Source organism: Melanerpes formicivorus, unplaced genomic scaffold (assembly GCF_026170545.1).
Source record: "Melanerpes formicivorus ecotype bairdi unplaced genomic scaffold, bMelFor1.0.p_v2 SCAF_2, whole genome shotgun sequence".
NCBI lineage: Eukaryota > Metazoa > Chordata > Aves > Piciformes > Picidae > Melanerpes > Melanerpes formicivorus.
This window is the reverse complement of record NW_027142354.1, coordinates 37,056,795-37,073,935: the sequence shown is the minus strand read 5'-3', so window position 1 is coordinate 37,073,935 and position 17,141 is coordinate 37,056,795. Positions and strand designations below refer to the sequence as shown.

General features: G+C 37.2%; 1 protein-coding gene across 1 annotated transcript in view; it reads right to left on the bottom strand.

The window, feature by feature from the left end:
• Positions 1-17,141, bottom strand: part of TTC27 (tetratricopeptide repeat domain 27) — a 131,351-nt gene that overhangs the window by 62,521 nt on the left and 51,689 nt on the right. The window contains exon 10 of the mRNA XM_068156572.1: positions 2,148-2,261. Within this exon, the coding sequence (XP_068012673.1) occupies positions 2,148-2,261 (114 nt within the window). The remainder of the gene's footprint in view (positions 1-2,147; positions 2,262-17,141) is intronic.

Below are 17,141 nucleotides of genomic sequence, written 5' to 3'. Positions count from 1 at the left end.
AGGCAGGGGAAGGACTTCTCAGGATATCAGGTAGTGATAGGACTAGGGGGAATGGAATGAAGCTGGAGGTGGGGAGATTCAGGCTGGATGTGAGGAGGAGGTTCTTCACCATGAGAGTGGTGAAACCCTGGAATGGGTTGTCCAGGGAGGTGGTCGAGGCCCCGTCCCTGGGGGTGTTTAAGAGCAGGCTGGATGAGGCTCTGTGCAGCCTGATCTAGTGTGGGGTGTCCCTGCCCATGGCAGGGGGGTTGGAACTAGATGATCCTTGTGGTCCCTTCCAACCCTGAATGAAACTATGAAACTATGAAACTGTTGTCTTTTCTGAGAAAAATGCCACAAATCAATGGAGCCAAAACATGTTTTCTTTGACAAATCAAACATGTAGCCTGGCTTGCTTTAGTGCTGAAAAGCAGTGTATGCTTGCTCAGCAATAATCTAAGTTGCAGACTCATTACAGAAGTAGTAAGCATAGAAATGGGAAAGGGGAGTAACAGCAGAAGAAAGTCCCAGCATCAGTGACACAGAGCCTATAGTGGCTCATGCACTCTTCAGTCAACCCTAAAGTAACTTCAATGATTTAGTTTACCACTTCCTATTCAACTGTCTTAGAAGACTGGAAAGGACCTTAGAGTTCATATATTCCAACCTCTCTGCTACAGGCAGGGACACCTCTCAACAAGACTCAGCTGCTCAAGGCCTCATCCAGCCTGGCCTTGAACACCCCCAAGGAGGTAGGTATTCACAACCTCCCCAGGCAGCCTATTCCAGAGTCATATCACCCTCATAGTGAAAAACTTCTTCCTAAGATCCAGTCTAAACCTACTCTCCCTCAGCTTGAAACCATTCCCCCTTGTCCTGTTGCTAGACACCCCTATGAGAAGTCCCTCTCCAGCCTTCCTGTAGGACCTTTGCAGATATCGGAAGGCAGCTACAAGATCCCCCTGGAGTCTTCTCTTTTCTAGACTAAATAACACCATGAGCCTGTACTTGCAAGAATAACTCCTTCATGAACATTTCTATCATGTGACTGTCAAACATAGCATAGTATAATAATTTTCTGTATGAAGGATTAATCAAGATAGACAAAAATGTTGGAGACACTCCAACTGTTTTATGGCTTTGGGCATCAGGGATCCTGAAATTACTTCCCAAATGCTGTTAGGTGCTACATTTCCAAGACCTGGAATCCTGTCTTCCCTCGCACTCTTCTACTGACTGCAGGAAATTCCACTATAGTAGCTCTACGTTCTTCTCAGCAAAACAAAAACGTACATCCAAGCTACACTCCTTCAAAGATCCATGCATCAATACTGATTTTAGATGAAACATCTGCTTCTCAGGATTTAATTACACAGCACCATAGCCATAGTTTTATAGCCTCCTGGCAGTTTAAGTCTGCAGGACTGTTCCTGATGGACATACAGAAATGCCTGCTGTTCAGATGTGACAGCAAGACTTAAGAGCATAAAGATGACAAATGGCTAGCAAAACTCTGCAACATGAAGGAAAAAAAACCCCAAAATTCACTCTTTATATAGCCTACAAACCTTTCCTTTGGAAAAAACAAAAAAAACACCCTCCCCTCTACCCCCCCAAATCCCAAAACCCTACTAGCTGAAAACTTTCGGAATTTTAAAATTTCTTTTTCCTATTTGAAAAGTGCTTTCTTTGGAGTAGCATTATTTATCATCTCCTCAGACTTGCAGTAAGTATCCTAAACACTAAGTACCACATCAAACCAGTAAACTGGAAGTGCTGCTTTATTTATAAATGTGCTTTCTTGTTCTCACAATAGCAATGAATATTTGCAAGTTTCAGTGTTGGCTACAGATGAGTTGAGTAAAAACTATTTCAAAATATGGCAGCAGCTTAACATTCGTAAACTATTACATTAAAAAACTCCTCAGATCAGAAGTCAGAAACTAGACGTAAGAAAACACATTTTAATTTCAATCCTGGTGGTGGGTTGAAGTTTCCCCCCAGCATTAACATAAACTACCACAATCCTTCACAACTTGTTGTGTTTTCAAAGGAAGTGACTATTTATTATTTGTATATTTAAGAGTTTATCTCAAGACTGGCAGACATAAAATGATTTGTGGTCTATACATGTAGTTCAGAGACAGATGCCTGCACAGATGTCTTACCTGTGTCTGCTTCATTGCCCGTTCCATTCTGCGAGTACTTCCTTTCTCAAGCTTGGTCCGAAGGAGCAAGGCTGATGTCTGAATGGCCCAGAACTTTGGCTGAGAGAGCAGGCACTGCAGAGAAAAATACCAAGGTTTTTTTCCCATTATTTCAAAGACATAGAAGACAGAAAAGTTTTAAACAGTGTTCTCAAGCATGAATGCTGTTTCCTATTCTGAAAGTCAAACATGCGGTTGTAGTACTTATTGCATTAACTGAAGGCTGCACAGACACTTTAATTATTTTCAGCGTAAAGGGTAGACATAAAAATTATTTTCTCCTCAGCCAGGGCAGCACAGTTTGTACACATATCCATATGGTGCACGTGCCAATCTGCACACATTGAAATGCTGCTCAGAATGAAAGGAAGATAAAGAATTTAATACTGAGCAGTCTGTCTCAGCCTTCTCCACACCTGCATACCAAATAGCTGCAGACAGCAGCAGGGATACGACTTCTTTAGGCTGAGCAGAATCAGTTTGTTCTTAGCCTCTCATATGAGGTGCTCTTATGCCTACCTTTGACAGCACTTCCACATTACATAGACTGAAATTGCTAACAATTGGAATAATAATAATAAATTTAGAATTTGCCATGACTTGAGAATAACAGGAAGAAGTTTTGATGCATAGTAGATGTATAGGGAATACAGAATAATCCAGTTGAAAAGCTTTTCTAATCACATAGTAGGTTATCTATCACTTGGAATGCCTTGCCCTGATGCCAGGAATTTGGAGTCAGTCACCAACTACTGAGTTTTAGAAAAACAAAATATGAGATACATAACCAATACAACTTTAATATCCCTTAATAATGTACAGACCACATGGATTCTTTCCAGTGTGGTTTCAGACACAGTAAACCATTTTTCTGTTAGCTATTCATTTTGAAAAGTGAGACAGCAGGAAAAGTTCCTTGCTAATTTTATTGACACTACAAATATGATCCAGCTTCTCTGAGAAAATAAATTTGTCTATAGATATTTGTAGACTGGAAAAAAAAAGCCCCAGTGGTTTTATTCTTTATTGTCAAAGATCTCCCAAAACATTAGAAAGTATATTTTGCCGGTGGTTTGTGTGAAATGCCTGACAAATTTCTGTTATATTGTGAAGTTTTTCTTTTCCCTAGTGTTTTCACAGTAAAGGAAGCAGAAAGAAACAAGCTAAAACAAACTGTCCCCAAGCAAAACTATAAAGGGAAGAAAGGTGACAGCAAATGAATGCGTAAATGAAAGCAGTATAAACACAGGTACAGCCATCATAAACTTCACCATCGGCTGATCCTCTCGTGACTAACAATCTCTGCACTGGTTCTTTCCAAACTTCTACTCAGATTTATGTTAAGAAGTACCCAAAGACTTCTAAACCATTGTCTGTGTGCTGAGGACCTATGTGCTTGGGAATACAACCACACCAAAAGTATACAGGATATAGAATAGGTGTCCTTTTACAATTATGATCAGTAACTCTGTTAACTGGTCCAAATCCTACTGTTAAGGGCTTGTCTCTCTCCTGTCTAATTATGGGAAGTTCAGCCTACTACATACGTTTTGCTTAGTCCTAAGATAGACCCTTCACTGTAGGTCAAAAGGAAGGCATTCCCAACAGAGGATCCTGGTTTCCAAATTTTTTCATTGGTGGCTGCTCAAGGTGGCTACTAAAAACCCCTTCAGGAATTGTTAGGGCAAACACTTGAACAATGTTTACTTTATCTGAGAAGCTTCTGAGAAGCTTCTTCTGTGAGAAATCTTACCTTTTGCCCCATTTTCTCCACTATTGGTATTCTGTCATAATATTTTATTTTTCACTTAAAGGACATTTTGTCTCTGCTGTATGTTGGTAGATTATTTTATTTTTCTAATGAACACAATATCTCTCAAAAGAAAATGAAAACTAAATAGCTGGACTAGTAATGCTCCTAAATATATTTTAACATCTAGTTACAGCCCTTGTCCAGCAGCGGAGTACCTGTCCCTTCTTTCCGGTTCACCTTAGCAACTGGCACAAGCAGGGCATTATACAAAGCCTATCCACACCATCCAGCTCTGCAAGAGAACCAGCATCTCAGGGAAATCCTAACCTCTGCTTCTATATATACCTCCTACACCACTGTTTTTGCAGCAATTTAAGGAATTATGCTGTATGTGTATGCAAAGTCATATGGGGAGGTAAGGGAAGCTAAGTGAAACAGGATAGAGGATATGCTGAGGTAATTATGTTTCACTTCTCTGCAGGAGCAGTATCACACTTAGTTTGCATAACAGTCCTGCTTTTTGAAGATATAAACAAAACAAAGTGTAAGGTGTACCTGATATACAATTTCAGAAGGAAAAATTAAATTCTCTGCATTTTATTGATATAAAAAAGCACTGCAATTGCATAGGACAGTTAGAAGCAGGCTTATTTTCACTTAAGAAACACTTCTAATTTTGTACTTTTACTGAACTCAGTCCTGTGCCAGAAATTAAATGCTCACCTTTTCACTGCCTATTTGTAATATTTAAAGCACCGCTGAGACAAAAAAATACATGTATAAAGGGCACAAATGTTTGTACATTAGGGCTGCAAAGAATAATTCCAGAACATGCATCCAAAACTATTAGGCAAGCTTTAATCTTCTAACCAAAATCTTCACATAGTCTAGATAATAAATATTTCCTTTTAAGTCCCAAAGTTCTGTATTTTCACCTGAATACAGAGCTAGACTCTATTAATGAGACTACACGTTAGAATAAAACATTTGGGAAAAAGCAAAACTAAAGATTATGGAAGTTTGGTTGGCATATCTGGATGTTTATTGGACTGTACCAAAAGGCAGCTAAGAAAACTAATTCTAGAACAAAACCACTATTGAGAATCTTCACAGGTCATCCTCGTTCTTACTTTAGGGAAAGAACAATAAAACAAAGAAAAACAGGAGAATCAGAAGAGGTGAGAAAATAGGAAAGAAAAGAAGGTTATGCAACATCCGTACTGAATAGAATTTTCCACACGGGGAAACTAAATTCTTCAATTCTTCCCCACATTTTTTCCTACAAACAAGAACCCTTTATATCACCATATCAAAGTTTAAAAAGGAGATTCCTGAAATATTATACAAGCCAGAATATTCATTCAATATCTGACCCTTATACGACATATATATTCCTTATATATGGAATGAAACATTACGATCCTGAAGTCTTAATAACAAAGTAGTCTGCTATTGTACACCACCTTTATAACAGCCCATTACGATGAAAAGAACACAATGGCAAGTAATACCTGACTGTGAGATAGGTGCACACCGAGAGCAAACCCAGGCTCTCAGGTGCCATTAACAAATGACTCAGTCTCATCAGTGTTCTGAATGTAGCCTAGGTGCGACACACACCTTGATCACACAACGACTTTTTGTTAGAGAAGCAGAGGAAGAACAGTTGCACAATTTGCAGTATCAATACAAAATTATTGCTGTACAAGCTACCAATAATTTGCAAGGCAAAATTCTTGCTTCTCAGCACTGCTTTGCAGACATATCTGTTAATATCTGGTGAAGGACTCTTATCACTAAATGCTACCTTAAAAGTGCCCAATTTGTTTTTAAGCATACAGCAGAGGATTCTTGGACATAAAAAGTTCACTGAATTCAATCCTAACAAACAAGAGAAGAAAATTAGTAAGAGATTAGAGGGAATGTGATTTCATTTTTCATATCCTGCCCAGGGAGGTGGTGGAGTCATCATCCCTGGAGGTGTTCAAGAGGGGATTGGAAGTGGCACTTGAAGCCATGGCTTAGTTAGTTATGAGGTGTTGGGTGACAGGTTGGACTCAACGACCTCTGAGGTCTTTTCCAACCTTATTGATTCTATGATTCTTTTCCACAGCTGCATCCAAATAATCTGACACTTAAATTTCTATGTAACTAAAGCAATTTTTCTATTAAAAAAAGATGTCTAGATAACACTTGAAATTGTTTTTGAAGTTTCTCCTAGAACTGAACTAATGACCAAAAAGCCAAAATGAAATACATTTTTAAATGTCCCTGACTTACAGGAAAAAAGGGAAGATGCCACAGTGTTGTGGTAAAGTTTCTTTAATCTACGTATTTTCAGGAGAAGAGTATTTTCTAAGAGAAACACAATTCTAAAAAGAAAAAAAGAATGCAAAGGAAGCTTTGCCCTGGGCACTAGTTAGATGAACTTAAAACCATTCCTAATTGCCTAAAAAAAATTTAAGGCAAGCTGAAGTCCATAGAGAAGCAAAAGGTATGCAAGTGTCAAGATATGTCAAGTCCACTCTTAATCGAGCTGAAATGCAGGTGGCCTCCAACACTGTAAGCAGCTTTCCAGCTGAAATAGGAAGTGTAACTTTAAATAGACATTTTGTTAGAACTCCGGAAGGTAAAATACAGTACATTTACAACTAAATGGTTTCCAACATCAATGCAATTTTTATGTTGCACTGAAAAGCATAAATGTCAAGAGGATAAGAAAAAGACTAGATTTATAGTCACAATTAAGCAGTAGAACCATGGCTCGCCAATACGATCAGTTTTTGATTTTCTGCTTGGTATATGAACATGCAGAAATTTCATATTTGCTGAAACAGAGCAAGTAGCTTTTCTGTTTCACTCTAGCATCTGTACCAATTGTGCTGTACATGCCCATCCCAAAGATTTTAAAATGAGTAAGAATCAAAATAAGATCTCATTATATGTCATCACCATGGAAGGCAAGGCAAGGTTTCACAGACCTTACATTCTTCCTGGTAGTGTTTTTCTTATCACAACACCCCAAAGTTTACTAATCCTTCAGCAACCATAAATTAAGAGGAAACCAGAATAACTATGCACACACACAAATCCTGGAAATACAGAACTAAAATACATTTATTGTTTTCTAAACGGGGAAAAGGTAAGCTGATCTAAATATCAAAGGATTGTTTTTAAGCACAGAATGCTGTTGTTCTGGTGAACATAGTTACTTAAATGAAAAAATGTTGCTTAGTAATCACTTAAAGGAACAGTGACAAACTTCTAAGTGTAGACAAAAGGAGATATTTCCAGATTATTGCAGCACACATTCTCTGTATTCTTCAACTGCAAATAAACTTAAAAATGCACCTACAACTACAGAATGTTGAATTATGATTTTGTTTTGTTCCACCACTGTCTATCTATTTTGACCCATCCATTCACTCCTACATCATGTTTTTCCCTCTTTTTATTTCTCACCATGGCACTATATATGAAAATTTGCTATCATTACATATAAATTGTATTTTATATAAAATGATACACAAGGTCTGCAAATCTGTGTGTATTCTCATATGACTGCATTAAAATTGAACCCTTAAGATAAAACACACATCTCTAAATCCCCATCTAATTCATCCCAGACAAAGACTAAACAACTGTGATTTTGTAAAGGCTGTATCTTTTTCATACTAACCAGGGAGCTCCTCCAGCCTCTTCATAAACCATCAATTTGTTGAAACTGAAATACAAGTAGGACATGGAACTGTTAGAACTGTTCCAGAGGAGAGCTACAAAGGTGATCAGAGGGCTGGAGCACATCTCCTGTGAAGACAGACTGAGGGACGTGGGATTGTTCAGCTCTTGTCTATAGGCTGTAAGGTCCAGTGAGACCTTGTAGCAGGCTTTCAGTACTTGAAGGGGACCTACAGGACATCTAGAGAGGAAGATTTTACAAAGGCCTGTAGTGCCAGGACAAGGGTAATAGCTTCAAACTGGAAGAAGTTTGGTTCAGCTTAGACAATAGGAGGAAATTCTTCACCATAAGGGTGGTGAGGCACTGGGACAGGCTGCCCAGATAAATTGTGAAGGCACCAACCCTGTAAGTGTTCAAAGCCAAGTTGGATGGGGCTTTGACCAACTTGGTATAGTAGATGCCCCTTCACATGGCAGTGAGGTTAGCACTGGATGAACTTTTGGGTCCCTTCAAACCCAAACCATTCTCTGATTCTGTAAATAATCTGAAGTTTAGATGGAAGCAACTCCTATTCCTACCTACTCAAATATATGACATAGAATTCTTTTGCTTTCTCTGAAAGTATGTTAACACATAACTACTTGACTAGGTTCAAAATTCAAACATAAACTTGACAGAAAAAATAAAAATTCCTCTTGGCTAGTGAGTTGGAAAAGGTGGTAGCAAAATGCAGTACACCCAGGTCAAACCTACTGATTTCACTATACTTGAAAAGTTATACTAATGGATTCTGCCATACAATCCTCAATTTATATAAAACATCATGGCTACATGACAGTTATGAACAAACAACAATAAATAAATAGGATGCTGAAGGAAATTATTTCAAACTTCTGTCATCTATAACCACTGACACTGCAGAAAACAAGCAATAATTTTGAAATTTACACCACTAATCAGAGTGGTAATCTGAGCACCTATAAATTCCTCACCTTCCAATGTATCATTGACAAGAAATATTTTTATATTTGATTGCATGTGTCAATAGTTGGATAAGACCTACTAATCTTAAAAAACAAATTTTGGGCATCTGTTCAAGATAGCAAACATTCAGACAAATAAGGTGTTAATCTCTAGAAATGTTAGGATTGATTAGGCAGAAGTAATTAGAAAACATAAGGCTGTATATCCTGCAATCACATTTTATTAGCTATGAACATCTTCATAGCTAATAAGGGTCAACAAAACCCCCCCACAACACAAAACAGATGATTCTTGTAACCACTTGACAATTTCTAATCCTATTTGTCACAATTAGAATAGAATAGAATAGAATAGAATAGAATAGAATAGAATAGAATAGAATAGAATAGAATAGACCAGACCAGGTTGGAAGAGACCTTCAAGATCATCGCATCCAACCTATCATCCCACACCACCTAATCAACTAACCCATGCAACCAAGCACCCTGTCAAGTCTCCTCCTGAACATCTCCAGTGTCCTTAGAGAGCAATACAAACAAGATAATACATCAAATACAAGTATCTAATTTAAATTGTGCATGGCACCTTCAGAGTAAGAATACCTCTGCAGTTTAACAAGAATACAAAAAATTATGCAATGTTTGAACCTGTATGACATACATTAGCAGAAGTGCATTTTCCTTTATTAGGTATTTAATTGATTTTAATGAGTTGTTACACTGAGTAGGCATATTAAGTTCAGTCCTTTTTTTCTTCTTTAACATTATCAAGATTTAAGTGGTTCCTTCTTTTCAAACAAATTGTGTCTGTCAGGTAAACATGAGAGACAAGCAGAAAGTCTGAAAGTACTGAAGTGACAGAGGAGATGATGTGCACACTGCCATTTTCCAGCATGGCTTTAATATTCCATATATATATTTCAGTAGGTTTAGAGCACACATTTGGCATACTTTTTCCGAAGTCTAAAGCTATTCACTCAGCTGTATGACAAGAGTTTATTTTGGTCTATTAAACTAATCTTGAGACTGTATAACTAAAATAGCTTTTCACTGCAACAGGTGTTAGCTGATCATGAGCAGAGCTGGGTTTAAAGCTCTTAGCTGCAGACATACAAAATATCTCTCAGTGTTAAAAAGTCAAGAGTAAGGCCAAAACATGACCTGCATCAAGGGACTAGTCTAATTAGAATGGTATTTTTAAAATTTGCTTTGTCTAGTCTTGTCTGGCAGCCTTGGTACTCAAGTTGTAACATAACATCATTGCAAATACAGAGCATCTTTTGTTGAATTTGACAGCTAAAAAAAAAGATTAAACTACCTGATTTTTTTTTTTTAAAATATTCTATTTTTACATTTTTATTTACTTCAGTGTGTTTGAATGAGATTCTTTCACCTATACAATTTCACAGTCTTGGCTAACTGAATGCATTTGAAATAAAATATTCATTCTGATTTTTAAAGTGGAATATATGTATGCACAAACACACACACAATAGACAGTTCCTTTTTTTCCCCATTGGCAGCTATGAAGAGTCATCATACATTTTCTCTTTGTCCACATTTTTTATAAAACAAGGTGTATGCAAAGATGTTAAAAATCTCTTAGTTAAACAGTTAATTAGACTATATTTGACTGACTGAAAAATGAATGTTAGACTTAACATAGCAGCAATTAAGTTGCACTTGTCTGAAAGCAATTGAAAGTTCTTAAGTATTTAATTTAACCTTTGTTTGCAATTGACTGACTCTCTGGAATTTATCATATCTGAAATTCATCATGTCTGAAGGTACATTAAATAAATGTAAGAGTTACTTAGTAGCTGGCTTAATCAATCAAAAAATTAGAAGGGAAGATGAGAAGTTTATTCTCCAAGACTTAAAATATTCCACTAGTGTATACAAGTAAGCTAGAATAATTTCACTCTAACAATTTTTCCCACAGTTTTATTTATTTTTATTGCCAGTGAATCTTCTAGACAGGTTCTCAACAATTTTATTGTATCTTCCAGTCTCATATGTCCTTTAGTTCCCTTAAGTTTGTCACAGGGATGCAGACACCTCTGGAATGACTCTTTCATACAAGTGATGGAAAAAATACACTCTACACCAGACTTGCTTTATAGTACAGATTTCTGTACAGTACTTGCTCTATGGTACACATTTCAAAGTGAATAAAACCCTAAGGTGTATCTCTCACCCTGTTTTAGTTTTTAAGTCAATGCAAGTACCTTCTCAAGAGACATCTAAGTGTTTGCACAGATATAATCAGTTTCAGTATTATACTAGCTGGTATGCTAGCAACAGACCTAAGGATGAATCAGCAGTCTCAATACTAAAAGGGAGCTGTCTCTTCACAAAAAGAACAAAACACTCCATTGTGTACAACTCTTCTTAATTTCCTCCACAGTAAGAGTGCAATCGTATTTGTGTAGATGGCACTGTAAAAGCCAGCCAAACAAAGCAAAGAATAATTTGCATTAAAAGGACTGCACATTGTTTCTTTCCTTGGAAGACATTGGAAAGTAGTGCTGAAAACAGAACCATAAGTAAATTTATTGATTTTTTTAAATAAAGGCATCTGCTACTTTCAAAATTTCAGCTCTGCCAAGAACTTCAAATCTATGATTCATTATATGCTCATAGATGCTGTGTTACTATCTTCATTAGAAGTAGCAAGAGACTTCATCTGTCTTTTCTAGCTACTCTTAAAAGACAGCATTCTTGGTTGAAAAAAGACAATGGAGCTCCTCAGTAATAAAGTAACACTACTGCATATTCTCCAGCATCCTTTCCTTTTGTTCAGTCAATACTCAGACTTAGTATTCTCAACTGAGGACTAGAAGTCTGGATGGAGAAAAAGGATGACTTCTGAACAGAAAATATCCTCAGACTTCACAGCTTGTTTATTCATCTTGTTTTGTCTAGCAAAGACAACATAGGTAAAAATTCAGGTAAAATGAGGCTACCTTACCTCTGGTCTTAGCTGTTGTGTCATTAATTAGAAGAATATCCAGCTTCCCTTTCTGTTCTCTGTGACTGACTCATTTGAAACCTGAAGTCATCCCTAGCCCTTCTCTCTTCTGCAGTTAATTTTATTTTACTTTTTAAGGACAGTGAAAAGTGAAACTTACAAAAAGAAACATACAAAAGGTCTTTACTAATGGATATAACTACCTTGTTCTGTAAAAGGCTGCATCTTTCTTTTTCCTTCCTTCTGTTGTCCTCTACACTTCCTCCCGTGCAGAAAGAATGCAAATCAAAACATCTTTCTCTCCCTTTCACCAAGTACATTTTTCAGTAGTCTATATGAAAATGGTTATGCACTTCTTAGAGCAATGCTCATGCCCAAAGCTCAGTCCATATCTTTTTCTTCCCTTTCCTGCTACAGTCTTTATGTCTTCTGAATACATATCAAGAATTTCCTGAGCTTTCTTTTAAGTTGGATGTTTCTGTGTTTTTTATTGGAAAAGCTCCTGTCTCACTCCATAACCCTGTGACTCAGAAACAGGCAAATATTGTCTGTATTAATAAAATGAAATTATAGGGAGTCATCTCATGTGGACGTAGGTGTAATGGAATCTGACCTCTGTTCAGAAGAAACACAAGCACAAGATGGATGTCTTCATAGGTAGATATGAATGTAGCTCTGCAGATAAAACTGAAATGGTGGCCCAGTGCCCCCTACATGATATACTTCACAGCAAGAAAGGTCAAAAAAAATGAGTACCAAACAAACATTCCCTTGCAAGGGAAGCCTCCTGTTTCATAAAAAAAGCTACATGAACAGAGTACAAAGATTTACACTTAGTGAAGAATTTTCAGTCGAGAAAGACAACTCAAAGAAAGCTTTGTATGGATTTCAATGTAACAAACACAGAAAACCAAGTTCACATTAGCTTGCATGGAAGAAAAATACAACAAGAACTAGGGGAGATGCTTGTAGTGAGCTATAACAATTTTTTGATTGTGCATAAGGCAGTCTGTTATTTAACTTGCATGCATGTAGGTACATAACCTTCAGAGACACTTACGGTAGGAACAAAAATTACAAATCATTTTAGACACACTGGAAATTTCAATTAAAATCAGGTTCTGCTAGGAAAATGTTTTAATGCTTCCTTCTCTCCCCCTTAGGATTTTCTGCTTTCTAATAATAGTGCAATGTTATTATCCAAGGGTCAGATTATTTGTTCAGTTCTTACACATCCAAGCAATAGATCTATTCTGGATGTCCACAATTAAAAAAAAAAAAGTCTTTCACATGAACAGGCAGCAATGAGTTGATACTTAGCAAGTTTCTAAGAACGTAATGCTCTGCAACAATACACATACTGCATGCTTTGGTATGACTTAAAAAAGGAGTTAAAACTTTTCATGCTGTTGCTTAAATGGGATTTTGGGTTACTCAGGGAGGTAGTATCGGCCCCATCCCTGGAGATATTCAAGGCTCTGGGCAACCTGATCAAGTTGAGGGGGAAGTTGGACTGGATCTTACATTTTTATTTTGGTTTGGTTTTTTTCTCTGTTCATTTTGATATACTATTTAAGCCGAGAAGTAAGTTTCTTTGGAGGTTCTCCACTTTTTTAGAAGAAACCAGAGAAGAAGATGAAACATGACAAAGAAAGAAGATACTGCTTTATTTGAAAGAATTTGCTTTCAATGACTTATGAAAGGGAAACCACAAAAGATATAGCTCTATCCTCATTTAGAATGGAGTCCAGCAATACTAGTGACACTTGCTCTGCTGTACCTAACGTATTACTTGTTCTGTGTCATGCTGAAAACTACTTTAGCCAGATTTGACTGTGGTAGCATTATCTTTTCCAGGTTTGTGGTTTGGACTTATTCCTGATAGTACACAAGTAGAGACTTCAAGTATAGACTTCCACACCATGTCACAGTACTGAATGTATTGCCTAAGGCCCAACCTCAACAGCAATAAAGCAGGTTTTTGGATTCTAAAGACTAGACTTTAACTCTTTGGTACCAATGATAAGGATTTCCCTTGGTATTAAACAATGGTGAATTCCTCATTTTCACTGTTCAGCCTCAGGAATTTCACCATCTGAACACATCACGTGTTCTACTGATAGTACTCTGAAAAACAGAGCAGTACCTCAAAGAGACTGCTCTCCGGGCAACTAATAAAACAGTCAGTTTGGTTTGAGAATGGCTAGATATAATATTTTTAAGCTAGTTTCAAGACTATATGCAATGTTACATCCTGTCTAAGGTTGGCAATCTGTTTAGCCTAAGACAACAAAGCAAATGACTGAAAGTCAGTGCCAATGGAGAATATTTTCTAACTTGTTCCATTCAGACCAGCTATGTGGAAGAAGAAACATCCTGTTAGGTATTCCCTTGGAAACTACCACAGTAGGCTTTTAAATCCTCTGCTCTGCTTGCCCCACGCCACCTTCAGCCTTGCCTCTCCTCTCACAAGGACCATTTTTGTAACAGTACTACAGGTTAACTTATCCTCTGCTGATAGAAATTTATTCCTCAGGGAGGCAGTTACAACTTTTCATCTTCCCATATCTGGTACTGCTACCTGTGGTGACAGATAAGAACCATGACCTATCAATACTTCCTTTAGGTTGGTCAACCCTTTCTAAGCAATTTATTTTTTAATTTTTTTTTTAATAGCATTTCTTACTCAGCAAAATCCAGGTTGTTGGTTTTTTTTTTTCCTGTTTCTAGAAGAATACTGCTGTTATCTGATGCAGCATAGATTCCTATTCTAACAGGAACTTTTATGTCTACTTTGGTAAGGATAACCTCAAGACAAATATCCATTTACAGTAACTATCCTTAAAATATTTTTACTGAGTATCTTCTGCAGGGAGAGAATGTAGGCTGGCAAAAATACTGGTTCTCAGACAGACCTGGAGCATAACCATGAAAATTATACTACACAATGGAGCCTTGCAAACCACCTTCATATCCTCAGCAAAAGGCATAAAATTATCCTCTTGACAGAAACAATTTAAATGTTTTCACAATTTCAAAAATTTAAGATTAGTCAATGGCACAACAACAATACTTTTGTAATATAAAAACTGTATGCAATTGTTAAAGTGTCATTTGTGAACTCATCCTATAATGATGTTAACTAGTCAAAATCAGATATCACTTTTTTTCCTTTTTCTTTTTTTTTTTTTTGGTGGCAGGAACAGCCAAAAAAATTCAGGAAGAATTACACACCTAAACCAAAGATTTATAGTAAGGCTGCCACTGACTTTACTATTAAGCCAAGTTAGAACAAAGTATAGAATTTCTATAAAACATCTTTACAACCATCAGACTGTAAAAGCAGCTGTCTGGGGAATAACAGTGAGGCACAGCAGAGAAACATCCATACAATGCCAAACAGGAATCTACAGGGAGTGTGTCATACCTGGTTTTCCCATTTTGAATGCCAGCATCCACCACATGAATTCTGCCAACAACAGTCTCTACTATTCAGTAGTCTACATATAGCAATACAGGATGTTCACAAGTTAGTGTAATCTGTTGAATGCAAGAGGTGTGCCCAAATTACTATTTGGTAGGCTAAGCGGCTAGGGTCAAAGTCTGAAGATGATATTTTAAGAGATTTCTAGGATGGTGTCAGCAGTTTCCCAGGAAAGACCATATTAATAGAATAGAATAGAATAGAATAGAATAGAATAGAATAGAATAGAATAGAATAGAATAGAATAGAATAGAATAGAATAGAATAGACCAGACCAGGTTGGAAGAGACCTTCAAGATCATCGCGTCCAACCTATCATCCAACACCACCTAATCAACTAAACCATGCAACCAAGCACCCTGTCAAGTCTCCTCCTGAACACCTCCAGTGATGGCGATTCCACCACCTCCCTGGGCAGTCCATTCCAATGGGCAATCACTCTCTCTGTGTAAAACTTCCTCCTGACCTCCAGCCTGAACTTCCCCTGGCGCAGCCTGAGACTGTGTCCTCTTGTTCTGGTGCTGGCTCAATGTCCATTTAAAAATATTTGTTTTCTTCCAGTTCCTAACCTCACCAGTAGAAGTACTCCTCTTTAAACAGCTCCTGTTCCCATTGCACACAATAGGATCCAGCTGCTGGAGGTCACTAGCAGCCTATCTTTAACCTTATGTGTACAAAGTTTAGTTCCAGGAGCAAAACAAAGCTCCAATCACCTTCCTTTCAGAGCCTCATAATACACAATGGTCCTGAAAGAAGACTAACTCCTTAAGAAGCAACCAAAAGTCAGGAAGAAAAGAGTAACATCAGTTGGAAATATGCGAGTTAAAAAGGAATTAGTGAACAGGAGAGCAAGTCAGATAAACAGCAGATGAGAGCTGACAAAGGAGGGCTGAGGGAAATATGGCATGGATGAATAAATAAAAAGGGAAACTGACATAGGCACAAGTGACTCATAATAAAAAAAAATGAGTGAGAGACTGCTAGGGAGCATGAAAGAAAATCCTGTCTTGGTGGGCAAAAGTGAGTAACGTTCCTCAATCTGACAGAGTTACATAAAGAGAAGCTATAGTCTGAATATATTGGTCAGTGGAGACCAAAGGCAATGTCTGGGATGGGCTTAGAACTGAAAGAAGTTAAAAGAATGAGCTGTAATGGATTAAGATTCAAACACAATCTAAAATAACCGTGAAAATTGGATGATAGATCACAGAATGCTTTGGGTTGGAAGGGACCATTAAAGGTCATCTAGCCCAACCCCCTTTCAGTAAGCAGGGACATCTTCAACTGACCTTGACTATTTCCAGGCATAAGGCTTTTACTAACTCTCTGGCCAACCTGCTCCAATGCTTCACCACCCTTTTTGTAAAAAATTTCTTCCTCATACCTAGCCTGAAGAAGCTGCAAGACATTTTTCTTAGACAAAAGAGGCAATCATTCCAGTAGTGCACCTCTAAGCTTCCCATTTTCCCAGTTCTGTTGGATACTCAACATACATAACTATTTGGCTGCTATTAGATAAGGGAATATAAAGACAAATAAATGTACACACTGCAGTTCTTAACACAATAAGCCTCAGGATGAGAAATATGGCTTTATTCCAACAACTAGATGACTGGCTCGCTTTCTTAATCTTACTACTAAGATACTAAACATCTTTAAACCATGCAAGATGATCAAAACAAAATAAAAACAAATTTCTAAATATATTTTCTTCCTTTATTCTAAAACTGAAAGGGTTTCACTGACAAAAACCCCATACTTGGTTTTAGCCAATGACAAAAAAAACCCAACAGGTATGCTGCTAATTTGGGTGAATGTAAATGCATGTACTGCTTCTCTCCGACTGTTGTAAACATTTTGAAAAGCCATCATTTTACAGAGCAGAAAATTCTCACACATTCTATTTATAGAAATCTGTAAAAGTTATTTCCTCTCTCATCTTTTGTCTAGATAGATAGAAGTCACTGTAGAATGTGTTGGCCAACATATTCTGATAAGCGTACTGAAGAATAATCTAGCTGACAAGACAAAGTATGTAAAGAAAAAAAAAGACCAAGCTCCAATTTAATGCAACACATGTTTAAG